This window comes from Galeopterus variegatus, unplaced genomic scaffold (genome assembly GCF_000696425.1).
Source record: "Galeopterus variegatus unplaced genomic scaffold, G_variegatus-3.0.2 Scaffold3439, whole genome shotgun sequence".
Taxonomy (NCBI): domain Eukaryota; kingdom Metazoa; phylum Chordata; class Mammalia; order Dermoptera; family Cynocephalidae; genus Galeopterus; species Galeopterus variegatus.
Window position 1 is genome coordinate 70,996 of NW_007729550.1, and position 25,796 is coordinate 96,791.

The 25,796-nt window shown below is 39.2% G+C and overlaps 1 protein-coding gene across 1 annotated transcript in view; it reads left to right on the top strand.

Moving 5' to 3' along the window:
* The window catches only part of IL23R (interleukin 23 receptor), a 77,505-nt gene that overhangs the window by 25,153 nt on the left and 26,556 nt on the right, over positions 1-25,796 (top strand). Inside the window, exons 5-7 of the mRNA XM_008585068.1 lie at positions 6,151-6,311; positions 10,327-10,472; positions 18,134-18,290. Of these exons, the coding sequence (XP_008583290.1) occupies positions 6,151-6,311; positions 10,327-10,472; positions 18,134-18,290 (464 nt within the window). The remainder of the gene's footprint in view (positions 1-6,150; positions 6,312-10,326; positions 10,473-18,133; positions 18,291-25,796) is intronic.

Here is a 25,796-nt window from a genome sequence, read left to right on the forward strand (position 1 = left end):
CTTTTTGTCTTTTTTCGTGACCGGCAACGGATTGCAACCCTCAGTGTCGCGTCCGTACGGGATCGCAACCCTCGGTGTTGTGCCCGCACCTCGCTCAGCCAGTGAGCGGCCGGTCTGTATGTGGGATCCGAACCCTCAGCGGGAGCGCCACCGCACTCCCAAGCGGCGCACTGTAGCAGTGCGCCACCAGGCCAGCCCGAACATATATATTTTGTAAGCAAGGGAATACATGTCTAATCCCCTATCCTGCTATAGACATTTAGTTCCATTTGGGAGTTATAAAGTTTCTTATCAGCCACAGGGAGCCTGTTTTGTCTCCCTGTTTGGGTTTAACAGACCTTTGTTATATGTGAAGCCGTTAGGTCCTTACTTTCTTTTCTTATTTATTCATCTATCTCATTAACTCATGATAACAACAACAATTTTACCATTCCTATTTTATTGATGAGTAAATTCAAGTATATTGAGATTAAATAACTTGCTCCAAGTCCCACGACTTATCATGCTGCAAAGCTGGGATTTGAGGTTAGGTCTGTCTCTAAAACCTGAGCCCTGTGCTTTTAGTTGTCATGATGTGTCCTTCTTGTCCTCTCATGATGTTCATAGTGACCTCACTGCTGATGTGAGGAAAGAGGAAGCAGTGGAAAATGGACTAGAACTTAAAAACCTGAGCCGAACAAGAGTAGTTGCTGCACCTGCAGCTTTGTAGTCCCCCCTTGCCCGCAATGACTGACAGCCTTAGAAAAATTCCTTTTTTTTATTGGAAAATAATGGATTACACAAATTTGTGGGGTACAGTTGAATATCAATACCTGTGCACTATGTGAAGATCAAATCAGGATAATTAGCATGTTCATCATTACAAAATGTAACCATTCCTTGTGTCTATTAACCAATTTCTTGCTAACCCGCCTCCCCCTTACCCACCTTTAGTAACAACAGTTCTGTTCTCCCCTTCTGAAAGTTCAGTAAATTATTGTGATTACCCTTCCTTTCTTCCTTCCTCCCTTCCTTCCTCTCTCTCTTTCTTTCTTTCTCTCTTTCTTTCTCTCACTCTCACTTATAAGTAAGAACATGCAATATTTCTTTTTCTGTGCCTGGCTTGTTTCATGTAACATAATTTTCTCCAAGCTTATACATGTTGCTGTAAATGTCAGAATTTCATTCTTTGTTATGGCTGAGTAGTATTCCACTGTGCATATATACCACATTTTCCATATCCAGTCGTCCATCGATGGACATTTAGGTTGATTCCATAACTTGGCTATTATAAATAGAGCTGTGATAAACATGGGTGTGCCAGCACCCATGAGAATGTGTGGAGAGTCATGTGGGGGAGGTAAGGGCTACCCCTGGGCTGGCTGTGGGCCATTGCAGGCACCTCTAGTTTCAGCAGGTCTGTAGGCCACGCAAAGCAGATTTGCATGAATGTGGGGAACCACCACACCTTGGAAGCTTTTCTGCTCAGCTGGTTTACCTGCTTGCCTGAGGTGAAAGGGTGCTATGTGGGTTCACATGCTAGAGTCTCAGACTTTCTGTCTGTTATAGGCACCAGGCATCCTGGGCCATGGTCCCGCCAGCACCCATGTGAATGCAGTAGAATGCAGGTAGGGCCTCCAGACAAAGGGAGTCAGTTTTACTGGGTCTGGGGCAGGGTGCACTCCAGCTGCAGGCTAGGCTCCAAGTAGCTGTGTCACAGCTACTCGGGGAAGGAGGAGTTTTCTTCTCCTTGGGCTTCCACTATGAGACTGTGCAGCTATACTAACTTCCAGCTACTCTCCAACTGGGCCTGAGTCCCCCAAACACTGGGGGATTCTCTTGTGGAGGGGATTACTGGTGTTTACGGTGGTGGTGGTAGCAGCTGGGATCTTTTGCAGCTTACTTGCTCTCCACCTGATTCCAAGCTTGTCCCTGCAGTGGGGCATAGGCTGGGTACCCTGCTCTGCTCTCTATGGTGTTACTTCCATCTACCTTGCTTCACAAAGATCTCATCACTCTCCTGGTACTCTGCAGCATATTTTTTCAGTTGTTCTGGTCAAAATATATTTGGTTGTCTATTATTTTGGTCTCTTTTTGTGGGGGAGAATAGCACCAGACCTCTTTAGTCAGCCGTCTTGGTGAAAAAAAACCCAGATATTCCTTGATCACCTACTGACGTCTTGCTCTAATAGTAGCAATAAGTTTATACATACACATATATGTATATGTATGATAAATATGTATAACATATAATTTCTGTAGTATTTTGATTCATAAATCCATTTATTGCTTGGTAGCATAAGCCTAGTTCCTTTTTTCTGTGTCTCAGCAAGCATGTCTCTGGATTCCAAAAGATGTAAGTGTCTGGCAAGTTATAATCCTGGCTGGTATATTGTGGAAGAATATTCAGGAGTTGCTAAATAGATACACAGTAGTAACAGGACCTGGAGTGGAGCGCTGGTATGAAATAACAATGATTTTTAAGCTCTACCTTCCCCATGAATCCTGTCAAGACAGTCCCCTGAGAGCAGAGAGCAGTTAGTGGTACTGGATAAAAGAAATTAGATCAGAGCTTGCCTCGGCAGCGTGAATGCTATAACTGGACAGTACAAAGAGGATGAACGTGACCCCTGATCAAGATGATAAGCAAATTTGTGAAGTATTTCCACTCATTAAAAAAAAATAGGGGGCCGGCCCCATGGCTCACTCGGGAGAGTGCGGCGCTGGTAGCACCGAGGTCACAGGTTCGGATCTTATGTGGGGTTCGCTGGTGCGCTTACTGGCTGAGTGTGGTGCAGACAACACCGAGCCAGGGGTTACAATCCCCTTCCTGGTAAAAATTTTAAAAATTTTTTAAAAAAAAGGAATGTAGGGTACTTGGTTTTCCATCATGGTTCAAATTTCAAGATTATTTTCCTTCTAAATGAGTATATCTACATCAAGTCAGTTTTCAGAATGCAATACAATTAACTTAGGAGTGTATAAGTAATACACTGGACAATATAAAGCCTAGACCATTGTTATAGCTATCAAAACAAGGAGGAAAGATAAAATAAGGAAATAATATTTTAAAACATGCATGACCTTCTTTGGTAATTGGTTGGCTCTTAAAGGAAAGTTGTTGAAAATGGCAAACTGAGAAAGGAGAGCATACTTTAGACAACAATGGAGAAACTGCCAAGAAGTGCTGATTTGAATGGAAAGATAACTTAGTTGTTAATATGCTGTAGGTCTCTGGTCGCACTCAGACACCCAGTGAAGCTCCCAGTGAGAGCATGGATGTGTGGTAGCCATATATGCACAACAGCAGTTGAAAGCAGGAAGGAGAGTGAGCCGAGGGAGAGATCTTGCAGAAAAGGCAGTGCCAAGGCTGCCCTTCAGAGTGGTGGGGTGAGAGGGGTAGGGAGAGGAACCCAGCTGGAGGGCTGGAGGCGAAAGATGTCACTAAGCAGGTGTGGGGTAGAGATGTAGGAGCTCTAACCCAGAAGACAGGGTCCAGGTAGCCAAGGGAAGTGATACTTTTAAGTGATCAAGAGGGACAGGTGCTTAAATGAGGATCCAGAGGACTTAGATAAGTAATTTCACAGGAAAAGTAAAAGCAAAAATCACAATAAAAGGATTAAAGAAGTGGAAATGGTAACTTGGAGGTAGTTGCCAAAGATGTAGAAAAATCTGACTGAGAGCTTAAGAAAAGAAAATACAGGGCTGGCCCGGTGGCGCACTGCTACAGTGCGCCGCTTGGGAGCGCAGCGGCGCTCCCGCCGAGGGTTCGGATCCCACATACAGACCGGTTCCCGCTCACTGGCTGGGCGAGGTGTGGGCGCAACACCGAGGGTTGCGATCCCGTTGCTGGACACGAAAAAAGACAAAAAAAAAAAAGAAAAGAAAATACAGAGTTGGTAGTTCAAAGACTTAGTGAAGTCTAGTGAAAACACTCCCATGTTACCAATGGATCTGATTATATGTAATAGTGTTTTTTAGAGTTTATAGGGCCCTATATTTGTCTCTGCAGATATCTCTCATGAGTTCTAAACCAACTGAAAGAGACCAAAGAGTCAGCTGGTAAAAATCAAAAAATTATAATATTTAAATTAATTTTAAATATTCAAAATTATTTATACAAATATTTAATAATATTTATTATTGATGAAGCTGATAATGTAGAGCATGGCTTTGGTAAGTAGCAATAGTGAACTTTCTAATAATAACTTTCTTATTTATTTATTTTTCAATTTTTATTTTTTATTCTTTGTTTTTCTTCTAGTAACTTTCTAATAGGAACTTTCTGATCCTCCCAGAATAGACAGATTCACTCGACCCTCACCAGCGTCCCCATTGCAGCCAGCACTGGACATGGAACTTACTCCTCTAAATCTTACAGCATATTGGAGGAGCAGATGAGATCAGATCACCTCTGTGGTCTTCTGGCTCCCAAGAGAAGGGAGAGAGAAAGGGACTAAGCTGCGCATGCCCAGTTCTCAATCCCTAACTCCGATGAGCAGAGTTACCCACACCTTCAAGGGGGCAGAATGAGCAAGGGATGGGGCAAGAGGCTGGGAGGTTTAAGAACAATCTGTCTTCACAGAAACCAGAGAAGGAGAGAAGCAGCATTCTCCAGCATGCCCCTCACCCCTACCTCCAACCCCTCTCCACATAATATTGTGTGCTTATTTTGAGTTAGAGAGTTAAAAACATAGGCTCAAGCTTTCTGTCCAAAGCCAATGTCAATTAATAAAAATTGAAATTTTAGCCTTAACAGACAACATTTGAAATTTTAGCAAATTCAGTTGGCTGGTTAGAAATCCTGAGCCATTCAATTGTAACAATTTAGATAAATACAATTTGAAATGATGTTTAATAGCTTTCTGTATCCCCCATTCCAAACTGGGTCTTTCTCCCCTATCTTCTCCATCCTTTTCAGCAGTAAACAACTTCCTTTCCCCTCATTCAATCTCTTAACAGGTCCGGTCAGTTCTGCTTTCAAAATCCTTCACGTGCATCCTCACTGACATCCATGTACTTCTAATAATCCAATTCTGTGTTATTTCATAGTCTTTTAATTTTTCTCCTACCACCACTTTCATTTCCTACCAATCTACTCTCTGTAAAGGTACCAGCCAGCCAGCCCCAGAGACCCTTAAAATAGTACACATCTGATTATATACCCTCTTTCCATCATTTGCATGATGAAATTCCTATCCATCGACAGCTCATGGAGGGTCTTTTTAGCTGGCCTGCCCTGCCTCAAGTTACTTCTTACATTTTTGTGCTCCAGAGTATCACACTTGAACTTTCTCAGAAATGTCATGTCATTTTATTTATTCATTTTAGAACATGCTGGTTTTTTTCTGCCTGGGAGGTTGGCTTTCCCCTACCCCATCTCGACCTCTCGCCCCATCCTCACCCCTCACCCTGCATCCTGGTAGAAATGTCTACTTCAAAGCTCTTGCCCTGAACCCCTCTGCAATGTTCCTCCCCAGAGGTGGCTCATTTATTTCAAGCTAAGTCCAGAACCCACTTATTCAATAAATACTTTAGGCACAGTGGGTAGGGCCCACATTTTAAGAGTCCTTGAAAATGCTTAATTTCATTTAAAATCAGAGGAGAAAAACTGTTAAGTTAAAGAAAATATTTTAACGTGTAATATTAATATTTTTGTCTTTATGTCAACACAGTTGTAAAACAATGTATGTGAATGTATGTGTGCATATGTATGAGTTTGTATATATGTGTATTTTATGTATATTACATATATTACATATATATATAAAATATATACACACACACTTTTTTTTAATAAAGGAAGGGGTCCATGAAGACAAAAGGGCTTAGGGCCTACCAAAGCTACACTGTGGCCCTTGCTGGATTTGAATTTATTTTTTAAAATTCTGAAAATCAAATCAAATTTGATTCATTTTGCAGTAAAAGGTTACATGTCTGAAAACAGGCTTAAAAAGGTAGCATCAAAAAAGTTCTGTAACGAAGTGAGGGAATGCATTTGTTAATTAGCTATATTTAACCATTCCACAATGTATATGTACTGCAAAATATGCTGTACGTGATAAAAATACACAATGTAATGTGTCAATTCAAATTTTTTAAAATTCTGCAATAATTAACTCAAGCTAAATATAACTTGCAATTATCTTTTTTTTTTTTTTTTTTTTGAAGTTTAGAGACAGAAGAAGAGCAACAATATCTCACCTCAGGTTATATTAACATCTCCACTGATTCATTACAAGGTGGCAAGAATTATTTGGTTTGGGTCCAAGCTGCAAATGCTCTAGGCATGGAGGAGTCAAAACACCTGCAAATTCACCTGGATGATATAGGTAAAGAAAAACAAATTTTATGATGCCTTTAATAATAAACAACTAATTTGTGCTGACTTAGTCAAACAAAGTCTAGATCTGAAGAAGTTCCCCCAAAGTTCCTGCAGATTATAATAAAGAAAACAGAAATTACCCAAAATTCCACCTGCCTGAGACAACTCAGAGATCAGTGTGGCCACACTTTGTTGTATGTCCTTCTGGTCTTATTTCTACCTAGGCATATGTGTTTTTACGAATATTTATAGGGAACTTCTTATGTTCCAGACATTGTTCTAAGGGCCAAGGAGAATGAGATAGAAAAAGTAACTGTCCTAAAATAACTGCGATCTACCAGGGAAGATGGAAAGAAACAAGGATTATAATAATGTGCGATAAGCCTCATGTTATGAGAAGTACAGCATACTAAATAATTATACTCTAAACACTATTTGGGGACTTATGTGGGAGGGGTGTTTTTATTTTGAAAAGTTTTATAAAATACATAGAAAATTATAGAGAATTGTGTAGATGTCTGTATGTTCACCCGCCAGATTTAACAAATGTTATTTTAGCTTCAAATATTTTTAGAACATGCCTTTTTTCTCTTACAATATGTAATAAACATTTCTGTTAATTTAGTCTGCAATATTATTTTTAATGTTGGCTGAATGTATAATAGTTTAATCTTATTGTTGGAGATTTACATTGTTTTCAATTTTTCACCATTATAAACTATATTGCCATGAACAGCCTTGTGGCTAACTTTTTGCATAATTCTTGGTGTTTCCTTTAGGTAAATTTCAGAAGGTAATTACCACCAAGACTTTTGCAACTGTGTCCAAGTCCTAAAATCAGAATTCAGCCAAAGAGCACCAAGTGTGGATCACCCTCTTTTTGAAAATCCTAGCACTAATGATTACTATTGTTATAATCAAGGATGATTTCAATAAGCTAACATTTATCGAGCACTTTCTCATGTGCTAAGTGTTGTTACATACATTATTTTATTTAACCCTCAAAACAACCCTGTTTTGTAGGAGAGTATAACTTATACATGAGATAACCGAGGCTAAGTGGCATTAAAATTTTTAGATTGCAGAGCTAAAGAGCATCTAATTTCAATATCCTTGACTTCTATCTTCAGTCTTTTTTTGTTTATTTTTGGAGACTGGCCAGTAAGGGAATCTGAACCCCTGACCTTGAGTTTAGCACATGCTCTAACCGAGTGAGCTAACCAGCCAGCCCCCTCAGTCTTTTTGAGAAAAACAAAATCTCATTGCAATGTATCTGAGAGCTTTCTTGCTGATTAATGATGCAGGGATATGAAGCCTTCCCTTGGGATGGATACCCTTTGGGGCTCACTGGGGTCTGCTATCACAGATATCTCAACCTTTCAGCTAACCTCAACTATCTCAGCTACTGCAATTGGTCTAAAAATCTGTCCATATGTTCTGAATATTAGATTTGAGAACACATACTGTTGACTACTGTGATGAACAATAACTGCATTTTATGATATATTTCTGGGGTTATAGGACTCTTGACTAATATCTGCACCTGTTTGTAAATTTGCATTTTTGAGGTAGAGTGCAATAATATGCCCTTTTCTTAAAACAGTTTTCCTTGACGGATTAGAGTGTGTAAAGGCTATCATGTCCAGTGATATTTTGGCAGTTTCATTTTTAGGAACTAAATTGTAATTAGTAGTAGTATTACTGTTATTATTATCATCATGAACTTATTATGATCTTAATATCATTGCGTGCAATTATTGAATACCTACTGTGTTGCAGACATTCAACATGCACATCACATTTAATTCTGGAAAAAAACCATACTCGATACTACTGTCCCCATTTTACAGATGAAGAAAGTGATAAAATAATTTGCTGAAGTCACTTAGCTAGCAAGAAGCAGAACCAGATTTCATCCCAGACTTGCTGTTGACTTGCCATAGTTAACCACCACCCCACCACCTGCAAAGGGAAGATCTCATCCAGCCTCCACATCCAAATCTGACGTGTCACACTGTGAACTGGGAGTTTGGAGTTGTTATTCCTTCACTTTCTCCTTCTCTTTCTCCTTCTCCTCCTCCTGTTCCTCCTCTCTCCTCTCCCCAACCCCACCTTCTCATTATCCCAAAATGGACTCAGAAACTTGGGTTGAAGAATACAGGTTGACTGTGTTGGAAGCTCCAGTCAACAAAGCCACCAGATTAACAAATGAGCTGTTTGCACTGATGACACTTTAAGAATGAGACATTGCAAGTTGGATAAATAAACTATTCTATAAAACTGAGAACAGAAGGCTCTCCTGGGAGCAATCTCCACATAACAGCTAGGGGGTTGGGCTTTAATTATGCGGGGAGGCTTTGCTGAAAGGCAGGGCAATTAGTAGTGTGGGAACACTGAGCCAAGATGACATGTGTGAGGCAGGGGCTTTTTGACTACTCTTACAGAGAAATAAGTTTCAATACAGAAAGTGCAGTGCCTTCTGGCTGCCATTTTGAACGTTAATTCTCCCCATTGAGTGAATATGGATAAATGCATGTTGTTAGAAATATACCAAGCAACTATAATCTTGTTCGTTATTTCAATACAAGTGGAATTTAAAAATATGCTACCTGCACTTCTCATAGGACTTAACAGACTTTTGCTTCCTCCTCAGAATATTTCTTTCTGAAAAAGCATCTCAAAATGCTTGTGCTGCCGTACTCGTGGCCAAGCTGGACTCAGAGGTGGGAGACAGGAGGAGGCAGGTAATATAGCCTTGAGGATGCTAAAATGGCCCCAAGTGGTCTCAGAACCCTGGGGACTCACCTCCTTTACTCTAGAAATCTCTGAATACTGATTCTTATTGCAAGAAGCTTGCACTAACAAAAGGAAATTAGCTATGGAATTCAGATTAGAAAAGTTAAGTACAGTAAGCTCTTTAATTAAACTAATTTTGCTACTACTACATCTATTCTATTCTAGGTTTAGCCCAAGGATTTTATTATAGGACTGTGCTACTAAAGAGCAAATATATAATTTTTATATTTCTCTATAAATCACCTACCTGTGCACATAATTTTAGATAATAATAGTCACTGATAATAAAACAATAATTTTCCCAAGGAATACTTTATAAGCTTAGAATAAATGAAAAGAAACTAACTCATAGAGAATATTAAGCTATAACAATGGTCCCTAAAGGTACATACAGGCTCTTGAGTTCTTTATTAAATAATACATCTAGCAAAGTGCTAAGTTTTTATTGTTGTATCATGCATATGGGAGAAATGGAAAGTGTCAATGATTCTATTCTGTTTAGACAGAGCAAATTTACAAGTATTTATACAGTTTATAGAGATTCCAGTTATTCCACGCCTGCTAGTACAACAAAGTAGTAAGATAACCAATCAGGATCTCAGTTCCTTTTTGAGGGTTATTATCACAGAACATGGCAACAATGTGTAAAGTCTTTAGAGTCTTATGGGACCTGCTTTCAAATCACACTTTCAAGGGAAGATTTATTTTAATGGAGAACAAAACAAGTTAGCAATAACTGTAAATATTCATACAAGTTTCCCTATTACACAAGAGAAGAGGAAGATTAATGTGCAAGGTTTTAACTTAACATCTTATCAAATTAGATTCGTTGAACTAAATTTGGATGCAAAATATTATTGCTCCCTAAACAGATGAAGTAAGGAGGGGTATCTCTTTTTCACACTCTTTTGTTAATAAGGCCAGGCTCTGGAATTTCATTAGTTTAGGAATATGTGGGAAGTGGGAGAAAGCAGAACTATTAGAGTTTGGTTTAAAAGAAATGGAGAATGGGGTTTTTTTTCTTAATAGCAGTTTTCTCCTACATAATAGATTAGCAATCAAGAAAAAGTTCATTAATTGTTAATTAGATCATGAAATTGCTTGTTTTTTTCCTTGAACGTTGAGTTCTAACATGCCTATATATTGCTGAAAAGATACCGATTTCTCCCTAGGAAATTTTTTAATTGCTAGTTTTTTTTGTTTGTTTCTTAAATTTTTTTCCCTAGTGATACCTTCTGCGTCCATCATTTCCAAGGCTGAGAATATAAATGCTACAGTGCCCAAGACCATAATTTATTGGAATAGTCAAACAACAATTGAAAAGGTTTCCTGTGAAATGAGATACAAGGCCGCAACATACCAAACTTGGAATGTAAGCTAAAATTTCATTATTCTTGAGCATGCGAACAAATGATTCAAAAGAAAAGCCAACCATTAGTGGCCACAGTGGACCTGTAATGATCCATTTTACATGTTTTTATCTGCTTGCACAAAATTCAGACCACTCAAGTTTTAATAATGATTACCATAGGTTTCCGAACAGAGAGATGTTTCCTGAAAAGATCCTTTGCCTTTAATAAATTGCTAAATAGACAAATCTCCAGTTAAGAGAGATCTATCTATTTGGCTCCTTGTAATTATGTGTCTCCTAGGGTGAAATTTACATCAGTGATCATGGATAAAATTTAAGTACTCTATGCTGAAATTTGACAGGCATCCAGGGAAATAAAAATTATTCAAAAAAGGAGAACTTAGACATATGGGTGTTTCTTTTTAAGTGAAAAAATGTGTAATTCAAAGTAGAAAATCTATTACTAGAACAGGCCTCAGTCTCAGATGAGCTTAAAGTAAAAAGTGGATGTCTAGAGAAACAAATTAACCATCCTTAAATACCGATGGTAAATTATCAAATGTCTTAGGAGAAGCATAGGCACAAGGTGCATTGATAAAATCACACTGGGTGACAGCACCTATAAACAATGTAATAAGAACTCACTAATTTGAACTATGGAAGAATACTAGTCTGACATAGGAATAAGTTCCAATTTTGGTGTATTTGAAAAGAAATGCCATTTTATTATTTTCAAGTATGATAAACTACCATTGAGTCCAAATAATTGAGGAATGGAGTTTCTGGTTTTGTTTGAATAAGAGTTATAAATCAGCTATGGATTACCATTTTTAAGGGAGTTAAGTAAAATGTATTTAACACTAAAACATATATTACACATAATTTAACTTTTCTTTGGTGATTAGGGAGACTCCAAAGCCCACCGCTTCAGCCTCATCATCTGAACATCAGTTTTGCTAGAGTAATATGTTTTTAAAGTGTTGAGAAGATGGGGGTAAAGCTATACTGATTGCTCTTTAAAAATAAATTCCTGATGCCACTTGTTTGTTTGCCTTTGTTTGCTTAAATCATAAGTGTGAATTTTATCATTGCTTGGATTATACTTAGATGGGAGACTACGTTCTGTATCATTTGATCAAAAACCAAGTGGAGGGCCGGCCTGTGGCTCACTCGGGAGAGTGCGGTGCTGATAACACCAAGGCCACGGGTTCGGATCCCATATAGGGATGGCCGGTTTGCTCACTGGCTGAGCGTGGTGCTGACAACACCAAGTCAAGGGTTAAGATCCCCTTACTGGTCATCTTTAAAAAAAAAAAAAAAAAAAAACCAAGTGGAGATCTTGCTGGATTCCTTTTGTATATGTGGGACTTAGGTAAATTTCAGAACAACCCAGATGAAATTCTTGAGTCATAGATTTTGAGTTAGTGGGGTCTTAGTCTAGTAAGACACCTGGGGTCCTTTGTGAAGTGCCACGGTCATAGAATACTACAATCCCTTTTTTAGTGTAAACAGGAGGAGGTAATAGACTCTAAGAATGTTTAGGAAATAGAGAACATACCTAGGGATACAAGGTGGAGTGGGAAAGGGGGGATGGGGAGGGAGGTTGGGATAATTAAGGGGATAATTTGGTGAGGGACATGCAGTATAATCACAATTTGTGGTAATGGGCATGCTGCCAATATGGATCTGGCCATCACATCTTAGGCACAAGTGGTGACAATTTGCTTTGTACCCCATGAATATTCATAACCAATAAAAACAAAACAAAATATTAAAAAAAAAAAGCTTAACCCCCCCAAAAAAACTTGCCCTTTATTCCAAAGGCATTCATTTTAAAAAATAAAAACTCAAATATTCTTACATTGTCTTATTAAATAAATAAATAAAACACATCATACATCATAAAAAGAAAAAAAAAAGGAAATAGAGAGGAATTATATTATCCGTGTCTCTGAACAGGTTTTCAGAAGCCGTTTTCTGGTTGAAACGCTTGTTCTCTGCTCCCTTGGTTGGTGCTACATGTACCATCATGAGACTTGGTAACTTAGAGGTAAATTTCACTTTCCAAAACTTTCCTTTTATCAGAAGCAGCAAATGAAGGAGCTGAAGGAAATATTTGTCATCTCACATAATCTTCATGACAATCCTTTGTGATAGGTAGTATTAGCTCCTTTATATAATTGAGGAAACAGAGCTTGAACGAGGTCGAGCCAGGTTTTTCCAAATGTCCACAGTCGGCAACCATGTGCCTCTCACAGACCCTACATCACTTTAGGCACTCAATAAATATTTAGAAAATGAAAGAACAGGTTTCAATCCCAAAGCCTGTAGTCTGTCCCCTCTACCACACTTTTTCTAAATACAACTGCTAACACAGGAAAAGGTGAATTAGCATTTCTATCCAGATTACCCAAGTCAATTCAGTAAGGAAGAAGCTTTGCTTTACATTTGCTACCATCAGCTTCATCTGGGTCATGCATGGAGCATTGTCTTTGCCTCCTCGTAGGGAGACAGGAAAGTCAGAGTTGAGAAGAGTAGGAGGACACAAAGGGCACAGATCCCCTCTTCCACCTCAGCCTTCATCGGACATTGCTGAAGGGCAGTTCTTTACTTCAAAGTGGCAGGCAGCTACAGCAGGGAAGCCTGTGGCTAAGAGCTCGTGCTCCAGAATTCAAAGCCTGGCCTTGCTACTTTCCACTTGAGCAAGTTCCTTATCTTCTCTGTGCCTCATTATTCCCATATGTAAAGTGGGAATAAGATAGGCACCTACCTCAAATGATTGTTGGGGGGGGAGGGGACCAAGTGACATAAGAAGTTAGCCCAGAGCCTGGAATAGGGTTAATGTTCAGTGCATGCTAGCTGTCATTGTTACTCTTTATCATAACCTCCAGGGGAGCCATGCAACAGGGTGGTAGTGCAAAGCAATCTGCCTGAAAATCAGAGTATTGAGGGTGTTTTTCAGCCTCATCAGCTAAACTGCATACAGACTGCGAAGCATCTAAGGGAACCAGCCAGTCCTTCTGGTGATCCTGCAAGGTTGACACTGCATGGAGAATATTTATCTGTAGAGAAATGCTTCCAAGTCAAAGCATCAGATTTTGTGCCTGGAGATTAAACTGCATTTGGGGGATCATTTACAAACCTCTTGCCCCCACCTCATTTGCCTCATACTCTTCTTGGATTCCCCAGTAGTTTTCCTGAGACTACACTGAAACATGCAATGAACATTTTAGTAAAGGCTCAGAGGTAGCAAGAAGAAAAAAACATTTTAGAAAAAAACCAGCTACTATACAATATGGATTATAAAATATGACTAGTTCCCCAAAGTTGGCAAGCTCTGTCCAATCCAGCTTAAGCTTTTCTTTCATGCAGTAGACATCAGTTTAGCAACCACAACAAAGAGCTTCAGGGTACTTCAGAAAGTTTGTGGAAAAATAGAATTGAAATAGAATATGAATCTTTCCATGAATTTTTAAAAGTACGCTCATATATCTGTCCTTCTGGACTCTAAGATCAAGAGAGCAGGCAGTTTCCATAGATAGGTAGGGTTCCTCTCTATTTAAATCCTGTCTTCTAAGTTCTAATTATGTCTAAGAACAATTATCCTACATAGATAATGGACACCAGGAATTTCCACTCTCTTCAGGGCAAGTTATACAAGTGCACACACACACACACACAGTGGGTTTTACACTGGGGCCTCAAAAAAACCACCGTCTTAGAAAACAACATAGTTGAGCCTCCCTGATAAGAAATACTTGTACAGTGGACATGAGGTCATCTTGTTGCATCACTAAGAAGTATTTTATAAACTACATAGCTAAGCAAATACCCCCTCAAATCCATTATTTAGCTGATAATCATACTGGACCCCACTCTAAGCAGCAGAATTTTAGATCTGCTATCTACCAGTTAAATACAGAAGTTTTAGTACTTAAAATCCTCTGCTGGGTTTTCATGATATTTAAAGTGTATATCAGCTATTTACTGCTACCATAACATGCCACAAACTGCCACAAAAACTGAAGTGACATACAACCATAAACATCTATTTCTCACTGTCAGTGGGGTCCAGCTGGTCTAGGTTGAGCTTCGCTGGGGTTGGACATGTGTTTGCAGTTCTGCCAGCTCACATATATGTGAGCATGGGCTCCTTCTACATGTCTCTTAGTCCTCTTTCTGGGACCAGTGGGATAACCTCGGCATGTCCTTCTTATGGTGATGGCAGAGGGCAAGAGCACAGAAGGCCAGTCTCCCCAGTGCCTTTCAATCTTTGGATTGTGTCACACTCACCAACAGTCCATTGACCCACAGCAAGCCACATGGCCAAATCCAGAGTCGAAGAGGGAGGACACTCAGAGCTACATGGTAAAGGGCAAGGATGTAGGGCAGGGAAAAGACCTGGGCCACTATTGCAATCGACCTCAAAATGTAATTGAGGTTCTCTTCCCTCTGCTAGAGCCAGTTGCTGCAAGAACACCATTATCTTGTGAAACAAAAAAAGCCAAGAACTTTGGCAGTCCTCATCCTCCTCTAGCATTTGACGCTGTTGACTGCCTCCTTGCAAATGTTTCTGGATTTTCCATTTCAGGAATGCCATAGGTCTCTCACCATATCTCTGGCTACTCTTTCCTTTGTAAATCCTCTTCTCTGCCACCTCCATAAGCACGGACATCCCCTTCATGCCCACTGTCTCTCTCTCCTCACTTTGTTGTTCTTTCCCAGGCCTCAGTTACATTCCCCAGGCCTCAGTTACACCTGCAGGCTGGAACTTGGAGCCCTCCAAGCTCCTCTGAATGCCAGACTTCCATTGGTTATCTTGTTGGTTATCTTCATGGACTGTCTCCCTGGCGCCTTAAACTCTTGTCAAAAATTGAGCTCACAATCACCAGCAGTAATCCATGCCCACTTCTGTATACCCTGTTTCAGGAGCATTTGCCACATTGTATAGACTTACCTTTTTACACATCTATTTCTCCAGCCTTTAACTATGAGCTCCTGGAAGGCAGGGCTGTACCATAATCATTTTTGTATCTCCATTGATTTTTATAATGTCTGGTTCATGAAGATAATATTTTAAGTATTAGCTATTATTATTATTTGCCTTTAACATTGCCCAACCTCAGTAACAGTAAGGCACAGGGAAATCTTGGCTGTAAATTCAAGTAAATAGATTACTGGTGATTTATTTCTTTAATTAAGCTAGACTGTGGTGTTGGCAAACTTTTTATTCAAGGGCAAAATGGTAAACTTTTTAGGCTTTGCAACATACTACTAACTCTATGTTTGTAGCAGGAAAACAGTCACAAACAGAATGGATGGGCATAGCTGTGTTCTGAAAAGGTTTTATTTTGGGGCACCAAAATTTGAATTTCACATAATTTCCATGCATCACAAAATACTCTTTTGATTTTCTTTGAACCACTTAAAAATGTGAAAACCATTCTTAGCTTAGGCTGCACAAAACCAAACATTCATTCTTTTCCCAGGAGAGGATGATAGAACAGTACACAGATAGCAAAGGATGAAATTCTTGGCTTTTGCATTTCAAAAGTCTAAATGCTGGTATAAGACAGAAAACTTGGGAAAACATGTTACATTTCCCAATCACCACCCTACTTCCCTCTTCCACCAAACACTAGATAAAAATTACTTGAGCAGAGAGTGGGGGAGTTTGGGGGACGGGTTAAGGGGAGAAACTAAAAGACTTTAAACACCAGTGGGTTACCAGGGAGGAAACTCACTCTGGGCCACATCCGAGGCTGATAGGGGAGGTGGGAATTACAGGACTCTCTGGATAGGCTGGAGATTCTTCTTCTCTCCATTCAGTGATGCTCCCAGAAACAGACATAACTCCAAGAAAAGAGATACCTCAAAATGATGGAAATTTAATTTTCATGCCCCCAACCTTCAGAATTTAGGCTCTAAGCAGAAATTAACTGTTACAAAGAATGAAATTATATTTCTTGCATTCTTGAGATTATACACTCTACACAGCCACTCAGTTCAGTCTAGCTCTCCCAGTATTCATTTTAGCCTCTGAAGATACCCTCATGGGGGATCACCTTGTACTTGCAAGGCCCGAAGCAGGCATTTGGTTTGCCTCATGGTAGGAACAACTGTTAACAGTTCCATATAATTTTTCTTTCTAATTTGGAATTCTGGCTGTACTTTAGGGTATGTCTTCTCTTCAAGAAGACTTATCTATAAACGAAATGGCAAGAGACATATTGGAGAATAATAACTGGCTTGCAAGAGAAGCCAGTATGAAGCAGAATGTATTCAAAATTCAAAGTAAAACCTCGCCTGGACCCCAGGGGACTCCAGATGCCCACCAGTCATATTTACATAGCAGAAAATTCCAGGGGCCGTGAGTAGAGACATGGCTTATGGAAACTCTGAATGATATCTTTCAGGAACCATGACATGCCCAAGCAGATATTTTCATGAATTTTACATTTTAAGTGTATCACAAGTTTTAAAGATTGTGTTTCAATGGAAGAATCCCTGAATGAGCTTGATAGCTTGTTTTTCGGTTTTTGTTTTTTTAAAAATCTCAGTAGTTTTTACCTTCTCTTTCATGAGTGTCTGGTAACTGTTTTCTCCCAGTTGGTGCATAAATGCATTTCTTTTTTTTCCTTGACAATGTAATAATGCCACTGCTTTATTTATTTTCTTTTATTAATATTATATTTTTACATTCTATGATGTTGTTGCAGAGCAGTTGGGAGGGAGGGGGAAAGGGGAAAGGGAATAAATCTGCAATAAAGATCAATTTAACAGCTTAGCTTGAGGGTAATTTTTTCTAAAAGTCATCATTAGCAAGTGAAATTATTTCATCATTAAGGAAGAATTATTGATCTAAATATTCAACTGCAGAGAGGGAGAGGATTCAAACAATTGCTATCAGGTTTCCCGTTTCCCCACCCCATTAGAATCAGCTATTCCAAAATTAAGAATATATTACATTTTGGACTTTCTTGAGATTTAAAAACTTGTGAGAGTTGTCAAGTACAAAATGTTATGTATTTCACTTTTAATGTTTAAAACATGCATTTGATTGTTGACCTAAAAGAAACTGAGGCCGAACATATAAAGCACGGGATTTATTGAGCCAAAACGACAATTGCAACCAGTGAAACACACAGGTCAGGTCATACTAAGAAATGTGCTGCAAAGAGGACCAGCAGAGCTTAGCATTTTATAATCACGAGAAGGGTGAGAATCAAAGGAGAGAGAGAACAGCCCCTCTCTTCAGTTTTTCTTTTGGTTCTATGCAATGTATAGATATGGGATTGTTACTAGGTTACATCCTCCATGCAGGGATCTAGGTCAGGGTTACCAGAAGCACTCTAGGTTATTTTATGACTTTCTGGTGGCATCACGTCTGCTTCTAAGTAAAAATGGTCTTATGATAATGTTTTCCAGAACATGCGGATGTGACTACTGACTTTTCCCAAATCTCCCAGGGCACTGTAATTTAGCTGACCTGGTTAGAGCATATTTTTTTTTTTTGTTATCAGATTATGTATGGCCATGTTTTACCTAAAGTGCTCTATTCTTCAGGGTCTAGAAGACTGCCAGAAACATAAAAAGTGCCCCATACATTACTGCTAAACGGAATTATTGTTTGTTTTAAAAGCATACTGTGTCATTTTATTATTCTTATTCATCCATTTTAGGTTAAAGAATTTGACACCAACTTGACACATGAGCAACAGTTAGAATTCTACCTGGAGCCAAACATTAAGTATGTGTTTCAAGTAAGATGTCAAAGAACAGGTAAAAGGTACTGGCAGCACTGGAGTTCACCATTTTTTCATAAAACACCTGAAACAGGTGAGTGTATTTATATATTTTACTCTCTTAGGCTTTTCTTTTTTTTTCATTTTTTTGGCAGCTGGCTGGTATGGGGATCCAAACCCAGGATCTCGGTGTTACCAGCACCATGCTCTCCCAAGTGAGCTAACCAGCCAGCCCCTTTGTCTCTTTTCTAACTACATATGTTTTTTTTCTCCTTGAATTCTACGAATATTGACACAACTGTTCCAGGGCAGGTGGTAACATTTAACTTGTCATTTTGCTTTTATTCTTTACAACTTATGTGATGGTTCTCAAACGTTCCTGGTCATGAAAACCACATAGGGGTGCTTGTTTAAGATGCATGTTCACCATTCCTGCCCTCAGTGGGTCTAGTCCCATGGGTAGTGGGGGTGGGGGTTCTTAAAAGTCAGCATTTCTTACAAACATACAGGGTGATTGTGAGGCATATAATAAACAAAGACCGTGTTTTGAAAAATATTATTAAGAGTTACATTAAATTCTTTAGTTCACTCTGATAAAATATATTTTCCTATAAGAGAGAGAAATCAAATCATATCAATAAATATTCATTACCTACTACAAGCAACTCAGTCAGAAAGAGCTAAAACACTTAAGCATGGGATTAATTCTCTCATCCACAACAGGATCTAGCTGATCTATAGTTTACCTTTAGATATTTTCTTACTCCTGATTTTTTTTTCGGTTCGTTTTTGGCAGCTGGCTGGTATAGGGATTGAACTCTGGACCCTGGTGTTATCGGCACCATGCTTTAACTGATTGAGCTAACCAGCCAGCCCTACTCCTGATATTATTAGCTTAAGTTTATGTCCATTTACACATATCATTCAATAACATCTTAGCCAAATAAACTTCAACTGTAAGCAAATAATAAAATGAATCTATTGTAATTGTCATAATACTCCACAATGGCCCCATTAACCTGAAGATATAGGTAATTTATTCACTAGATTTAAAATACTTTTCTTCAGAACCAAAGGACTTAATCATAATTACAGTATTGTTAATATTATAATTATTATGACACCTTGGTATTGTGTTTTGTTTTCGAAGCATTTGGACATACATACATATATATATATATTTTTTGGCAGCTGGCTGGCAGAGGGATCTGAATCCATGACCTTGGTGTTAGCAAGTACCACACTCTCCCAAGTGAGCGAGCCAGCCAGCCCTCACATTATAAATGTTGATGGCTGCCAAATAAGCAGTGGGAGCAAGAAGAGCCAGACTAGCTGAACAGTTCTTTTGGCGCCCCCTCATGCCCGTATCTTAGAAATATTATTAAAGGAATCATTTTCAAGGCAGAGCATCAGTTCTCTTTTTTAAAAGTCAGTTTTTAATTTAAGGTATTCTATCTTAAGTTGGTATTGTTAAAAATTCTTAGGACTTGGCCGGCCCGGCGGCGCACTGCTACAGTGCGCCGCTTGGGAAGCGTGGTGGCGCTCCCGCTGAGGGTTCGGATCCCACATACAGACCGGCCGCTCACTGGCTGAGCGAGGGGCGGGAGCAACACCGAGGGTTGCGATCCCGTGGCCGGTCCCGGTCCGGTACGGGCACGACACTGAGGGTTGCGATCCGTTGCCGGTCACGAAAAAAGACAAAAAGGAAAAAAAAAAATTCTTAGGACTTTAGATGCCATTTTATAATAATCAGAACTTAGTTGATAAGCCAATTATTTTTAAATCAAATCTAGAATTGTCTAGTAAGATTATTCAAATCGATAACTAACATTAACTTACCATTTACAAAGTCCTACTATGTATAAGCTTGTTTGATTGTTACATCACCCATATTTGGTAGTGTATAACACCATTTTACAAATGCAGAAAGTGAGGCATGACTTTCTAGATAACATTGCTAGTAAGTAATAGCACCTGAATGAGAAAGCAAAGTTTTCTTACTCAAAATGCTGTGCGTTTTCCCCACCACCCCTCAGCAATTTCATCATTTTTGTTCTTTAACCAATTACATCCACGTGGAGGAGCAGTTTACTTTAGTATTCTACAAGCACAGGACCATAAAAGTTCTTCTTTAAAGATAAAGGTCTTAAACCTCACATAGAAGGAAATAGGAATACCACGACTACCCTACAGCAGACTAAATTTAAAGTCTGTGTTTCCTAAGGAGAAAAATTACTTAAGGGGAAAAAATACCAGTTCGTACTAAATATTCCTGAAAACTGGAATTTATTCAAGTTTACTATGTTAGCTAAAAGGAACCATAGACTGTTCCTTTGGTACAAATACCTTTCTAAAACACATGAAATGAGAAACAGTGGAAGTATGTTAGGGAAAGTGCTAACATTAAATCTTTTCAAAAATTTATCTTTTTATTCTGTTTGAAAAGGCAATTCAAGTTCATTGTAGCATTCTGTAAATGACAGAAATACCTGCTATTTACATTTATTGAATTTAATACTAGTTTTTACCTATGCAACTCTTTTTTCAATGATCGGTGCTGTGGTGTCTATACTGTTTTATATCCTGATTTTCTTACTTATTCCTCCTTGCTGAGTTTTTAAAAAACTACTTAATGACTGCATAGAAGTCTAGTTATGGATGTACTATAATTTATTTAGTAATTTTCCTCTTTAAACAACATCGAGGTTATTTCCACTTTTTTCATTATTAGTAAACTTCTTCGCAGAGTTTTGTATATAAACTCTCCTTATTTCTCCTTATTTAGGTCTAAAGAAGAATTATTAGATCAAGAGTTGAGCACTTTTTAAGATGCTGATGCATGTTGCCAAACTGCTTTTTGGCAAATCTTTAATACTGATTGCTTTTTTCAAAGCTATCCATGAAAAGAAAATCATTCACTTATTCATGAAATATTCATTTAGTACCAGGCACTTGCTAAGTGCTTGCAGAACCTCAGTGAGCAAAGGAGACAAAGATCCCTGCCCTTGAGAATTTTCCTTCTAAAGAAGACAGACAACAAAAAATCAAGCATAATAATTATATAAATTACATAGCATCATAAATATATAAATGAAAGCAGAAGGAATCAAACTTTACAGTTGAAGTTTGAATTGCCTCACTATTGAAAAAATAAAAAGATATAATTTCCATAATACTTTAGTTAACTAACTTGTTTGATAATGGGGTTTTTTGGCCAGCCAAACTTTCCCAATAATTAAATATTTATTTATGGGGAAGCCCAGCCCAGCCAATAATGTTCCCTCCCTGCAGGAATTTCCTGTTTTATTCTCTAAAATTCTTATGTGTGTGTTACTGAATTGACTCACCTCAATACAATGTGTTTTCAAAATTACACCTGGCTAGGACCACAGAAAAATCATGAAGTAGGTATGGCTTGTCCCACAGCTTCCAGCATTCTTCTGTATCATTTTCCTTCTGGATAGTACCTTTCCTTGGACTTTGAAAACCTAGTGTCAGAAAGAAATCAAATTGACTCAATTATAGTAAGGGTTAAATGACTTATAAGTCTTATTTTCTTTTCCTTCCTCAGAGTATTTAGACTTTAATGGAAAATAAAGCCTTATACTAAAAAAGGAAGAGAAAATCACTTCCCCTTAGCAAACACACAGGGGAAGTTTCTCTGGATAAGAGACATTTTATTCTATCCTGGTATAAAAGCAAGAGGCCAATTAAGAAACTGAATCAAGTAATTTCAGGATAATAAATAATAATAGCTAATGTTTATTGGATACTTTTATTACGTGTTGAGCACTGTGATAAACATTTTACATATGAATTGTCCTGTGTTCATCGCTGCAACTCTATAAAAGGAATGTAATTATTATTCCAACTGTGCAGATGAAGGCAATGAGGACCAAGCATTTTTGCCAAACGTTACAAGGCTGGTAAATAGTAGAGCGAAAGCATAACCCAGGCCGTGGGATTCCAGCACCCACAACATTTATAGCTCTCCTGGTTGCCTTCCTAAGAGACCTAGGAGGGCCCCATGTCAGCCCCGGCCTCAGCCAACTAACCAAATCCTCCTCTACTCATTAGCTAATAATAAAACTAGGCCAACAAACCTCCATTTTTTTTTTTTTTTCTTTTTTTGTGGCTGGCCAGTGCAGTGACGGAACCCTGGACCTTGGTGTTATCAGTACCATGCTCTAACCAACTGAGCCAGCCAAGCTTCATTTTTAATGTAGGATTTGTTATGAAATGAGAACACATGAGAAAAGAACTGTCAGATGCTATCAACTATTTCTACTTCGGCTTGAATATAAGATGTGGAAGTAGGTTTGGGCTAAGGTGATGAGAAAGAAACTACAGGACCTCAAGAAACTCAGGACAAAGAAGGAGCAATCGGCAGAAAGGATAAAGCATAGGTGGGAAAGGTAGCCTTGCCCAACACAGGACCACCTCTGTCAATTCATAATGTTTCTCCAGGTGGTCCTGGTTCAGCAAAATATCTAGAAAGCAGCTTGGGGTTTGTTTTTTTTCTTCCTCAGAGTGGGGTCTGTGGACCACCCACATTAGAAATGCTTGGGCACTTGCTTAAAATGCAGATTCCTGGGTCTCTTGCCAAGTGATCCTTCTGCAGTGAGGTATAAGAACTATATCTATAGATCAGACACACCCTATAAGAGGGGAAGGTGCCATGAAGGACAATGCAGAGTATGGGCAGGAATTGTAGTAGAAAGGGGGACACCTGGTTGCCCAAGCCATTGCCTCAGTAATAGTGGTTTTTGGGGGCAGAAAAGGGTGGGCACGTAAGACTCTCACCCATGATCACTGGTACTATCTGGTGACCTCTCTGCTTCCTCTTTCTCCTGAGTCACTGACCGCCCCTCCCACCTCAGCAGCACAGGAGCCCCAGAAGCGCAGGATGTGGGACTGCTGCCCAGTTAACCGTCACATCACACGTTCCCCTCTTCTGCCTGGGCCCTGCTCCGCCTCTGGATGTGAGGTTTCGGCTGAGATTCGGAGAACCCCTGAGAGCTGCTGAAGTTGGAGCTTCTAACCCACCAACCTTGACAGTCACTGTAAAAATTCGTGGGGTCTTTAAGCAGTGTGGAAAGAGCCCCCAAGGGGAAAAGATAATTTATCCGTGTAGAAAACCAACACTGAAAATGTAAAAGTCAATTCTCTAAATTTGCTGCTATCAACGTAAAAAAGGTGAAACAACTTCTCCGCAAGAGTGTTTTTCAGTTCTGCACCGTAATACAGATCCCTTTGTAATAATCCCTTTAAATGCCAAGTTAGAGGCCTGAGGGGAGGGCAGTCACATTTTATAGTGACTAATTAACTTGCTTCAATTGCTTCTTGCTATAGAAGTTTCCCAGAGAAATTGTATTATTATTTTTTTTGACAGTTTTCCAGAGGAAGGCAAGTATGGGCGAGATATTAAACAACATTTTATCTTGTTCTCACAAAACACTATGGTTGTTGCATTACCAATGGCTCCTTGAAGACTCATTACTTTTTCAGTACTTTTAGTGACTAATAGAGAAAAAACAAATATTATGTCAACAGAACTAAATGTAGGTGATGTTGAATACAATGAAAATTAGATGTGGGCACACAGAATGTATTTTTCAAAAATTCCGCTATTTGTAATTAGAGATTTGTGATTCATCCATTTAGAGATGGATTATAAATTTGTAGATTCTTGGTTACTAAACTGTGTTAAACAGACATATAGTGTTCCTTGAAATGCTAATCATTTTAGACTTTTCATTTGGGTTTATTTAATCTTCTTTGGGTCCTGCCCCTAATTAACCACCAGGTTTCTATAAAATAAAAAACAACTCAGAAGAGTTCCACGATCTCTCTGAGGTTTGCAATCCACTAATCGAGAATAAAGATTATGCTTTTTCATGAGGAAATAATAATCTCTTGTGTTAGATTCCTATTACTGCTGCAACAAATGATCACAATCTTGATAGCTTAAAACAGCACAAATTTTTCTTATAGTTCTGGAGGTGAGATATCCAAAATCAGTATCACTTGGCTAAAATCCAGGTATCAGATGGGCTGTTCCTTTTGGAGTCTCCAGCATAGAACAAGTTTTCATTGCCTTTTCCACATTCTAGAGGCTGCCTGCATTTCTTGGCTTATGGCCCCCGTCAGCCACCTTCAAAGCCAGAAGTGCAGTGTCTTCCAATCTCTTTCTCTGACTCTTGCCCTCCTGCCTCCTTCTTATAAGGACCCTTGTGATTTCATTCCACTCATGTAATCTAGGATAATTGCTCCATCTCGAGTCCCTATTGCCCTATAAGGTTACCTATTCACAGGTTCCAGGGATTAGGGCATGGACATGTTCAAGAGGCCATTATTTGTCCTACCACATCGCCCCAGGGTGATTAGGTGTCAGCAAAAGAAGTCAAATCTGGTCATCTTAAGCAGAAAAGGAATTATTGGAAAGAAAGCTGAAAATCAGTAGAAAGACTGTCAAAATGGATGTGAGCAGGACCCAAGTGAGAGCTGGAGCCAGAATCACAGCCAAAATCACAGCCTAGGAAGAATCTGGTGAGGATCCTGCAGCTAGATACTGTGATCACTGCCATGGCCTGTCCTGTACACTGGACAGCCCACTGGTGCTGCTGTCACCAGACCTGGATAGAGCTAGTACACTCATATTAGATTCCAAGTGGTTTCCTGAAGCTGTGTGTCACTCTGTCCACATTCAAGTCAGGGAGTTGGGGGAAGGGGCATCTGATTGGCTAGGCTTGGGTCATCTGCTTGTAGCTTGTTGCTGGCTGCTGCATTGAGAATTCCACAGTGGGAAGCCCTACCTGCCTCTTATCTATTTTAGGATGCCCACGAAGAAGTGTGTCCTGGTGTTGGGCAAACAAAAAATGGCAAACATCCACTAGATTATTCAGACTCAGGAATAGAGACATGCTATGTCTGAGAGCAAAGTTGTACTTTTGGAGAATCTTTGACCAGTGGGAAAACTTGGAACCTGCCCATTCTTGCATGCAGAGTTTTACCGTACTTTTATATCAAACCCTCATCTCTGTACAGTTCATGCCACTTAGGAAAATTTCCTGGTGGCTGTTGCTTTTTACCTTTTCCTCCTCCTTTTTCTTTTTTGCAGCTGGCTGGTACAGGGATCAAACCCTGGACCTTGTTAACAGCACCGTGTTCTAACCAACTGAGCTATCCGGCCATCCCCCTTTTCCCTCTCTTAATCTTTCTCTTTAACAATATGATTGCCACATGTACATTTCTTACCTTCTTCTCCTTACAGACAAAGTTCTTGTAGCCTAGGAATATGAGAATGAAGATAATCCCTTGAATATGTCTGTGCATACCCTGCTATCCTTAATATACTCGGATGACACTATAATCCACTAGATGATTCACCGTTTGACTTGTTTTTCAAGGTGTGATAATGAGTTTGTCTGATGTCTTTTATCAACCCTAGGCTTCTGGTGCCTGTTTGATCTGTGTAGCCATTGTCTTTGCCTTGCCAGGATCAAATCTTTGCCCTTGGCCCTATAATGTTGAATTCCAACTACAGAGCTAAACTGGCCTTGCCTGGGGAAATAGCACTTAATGCAGTGAAACAGCTAAA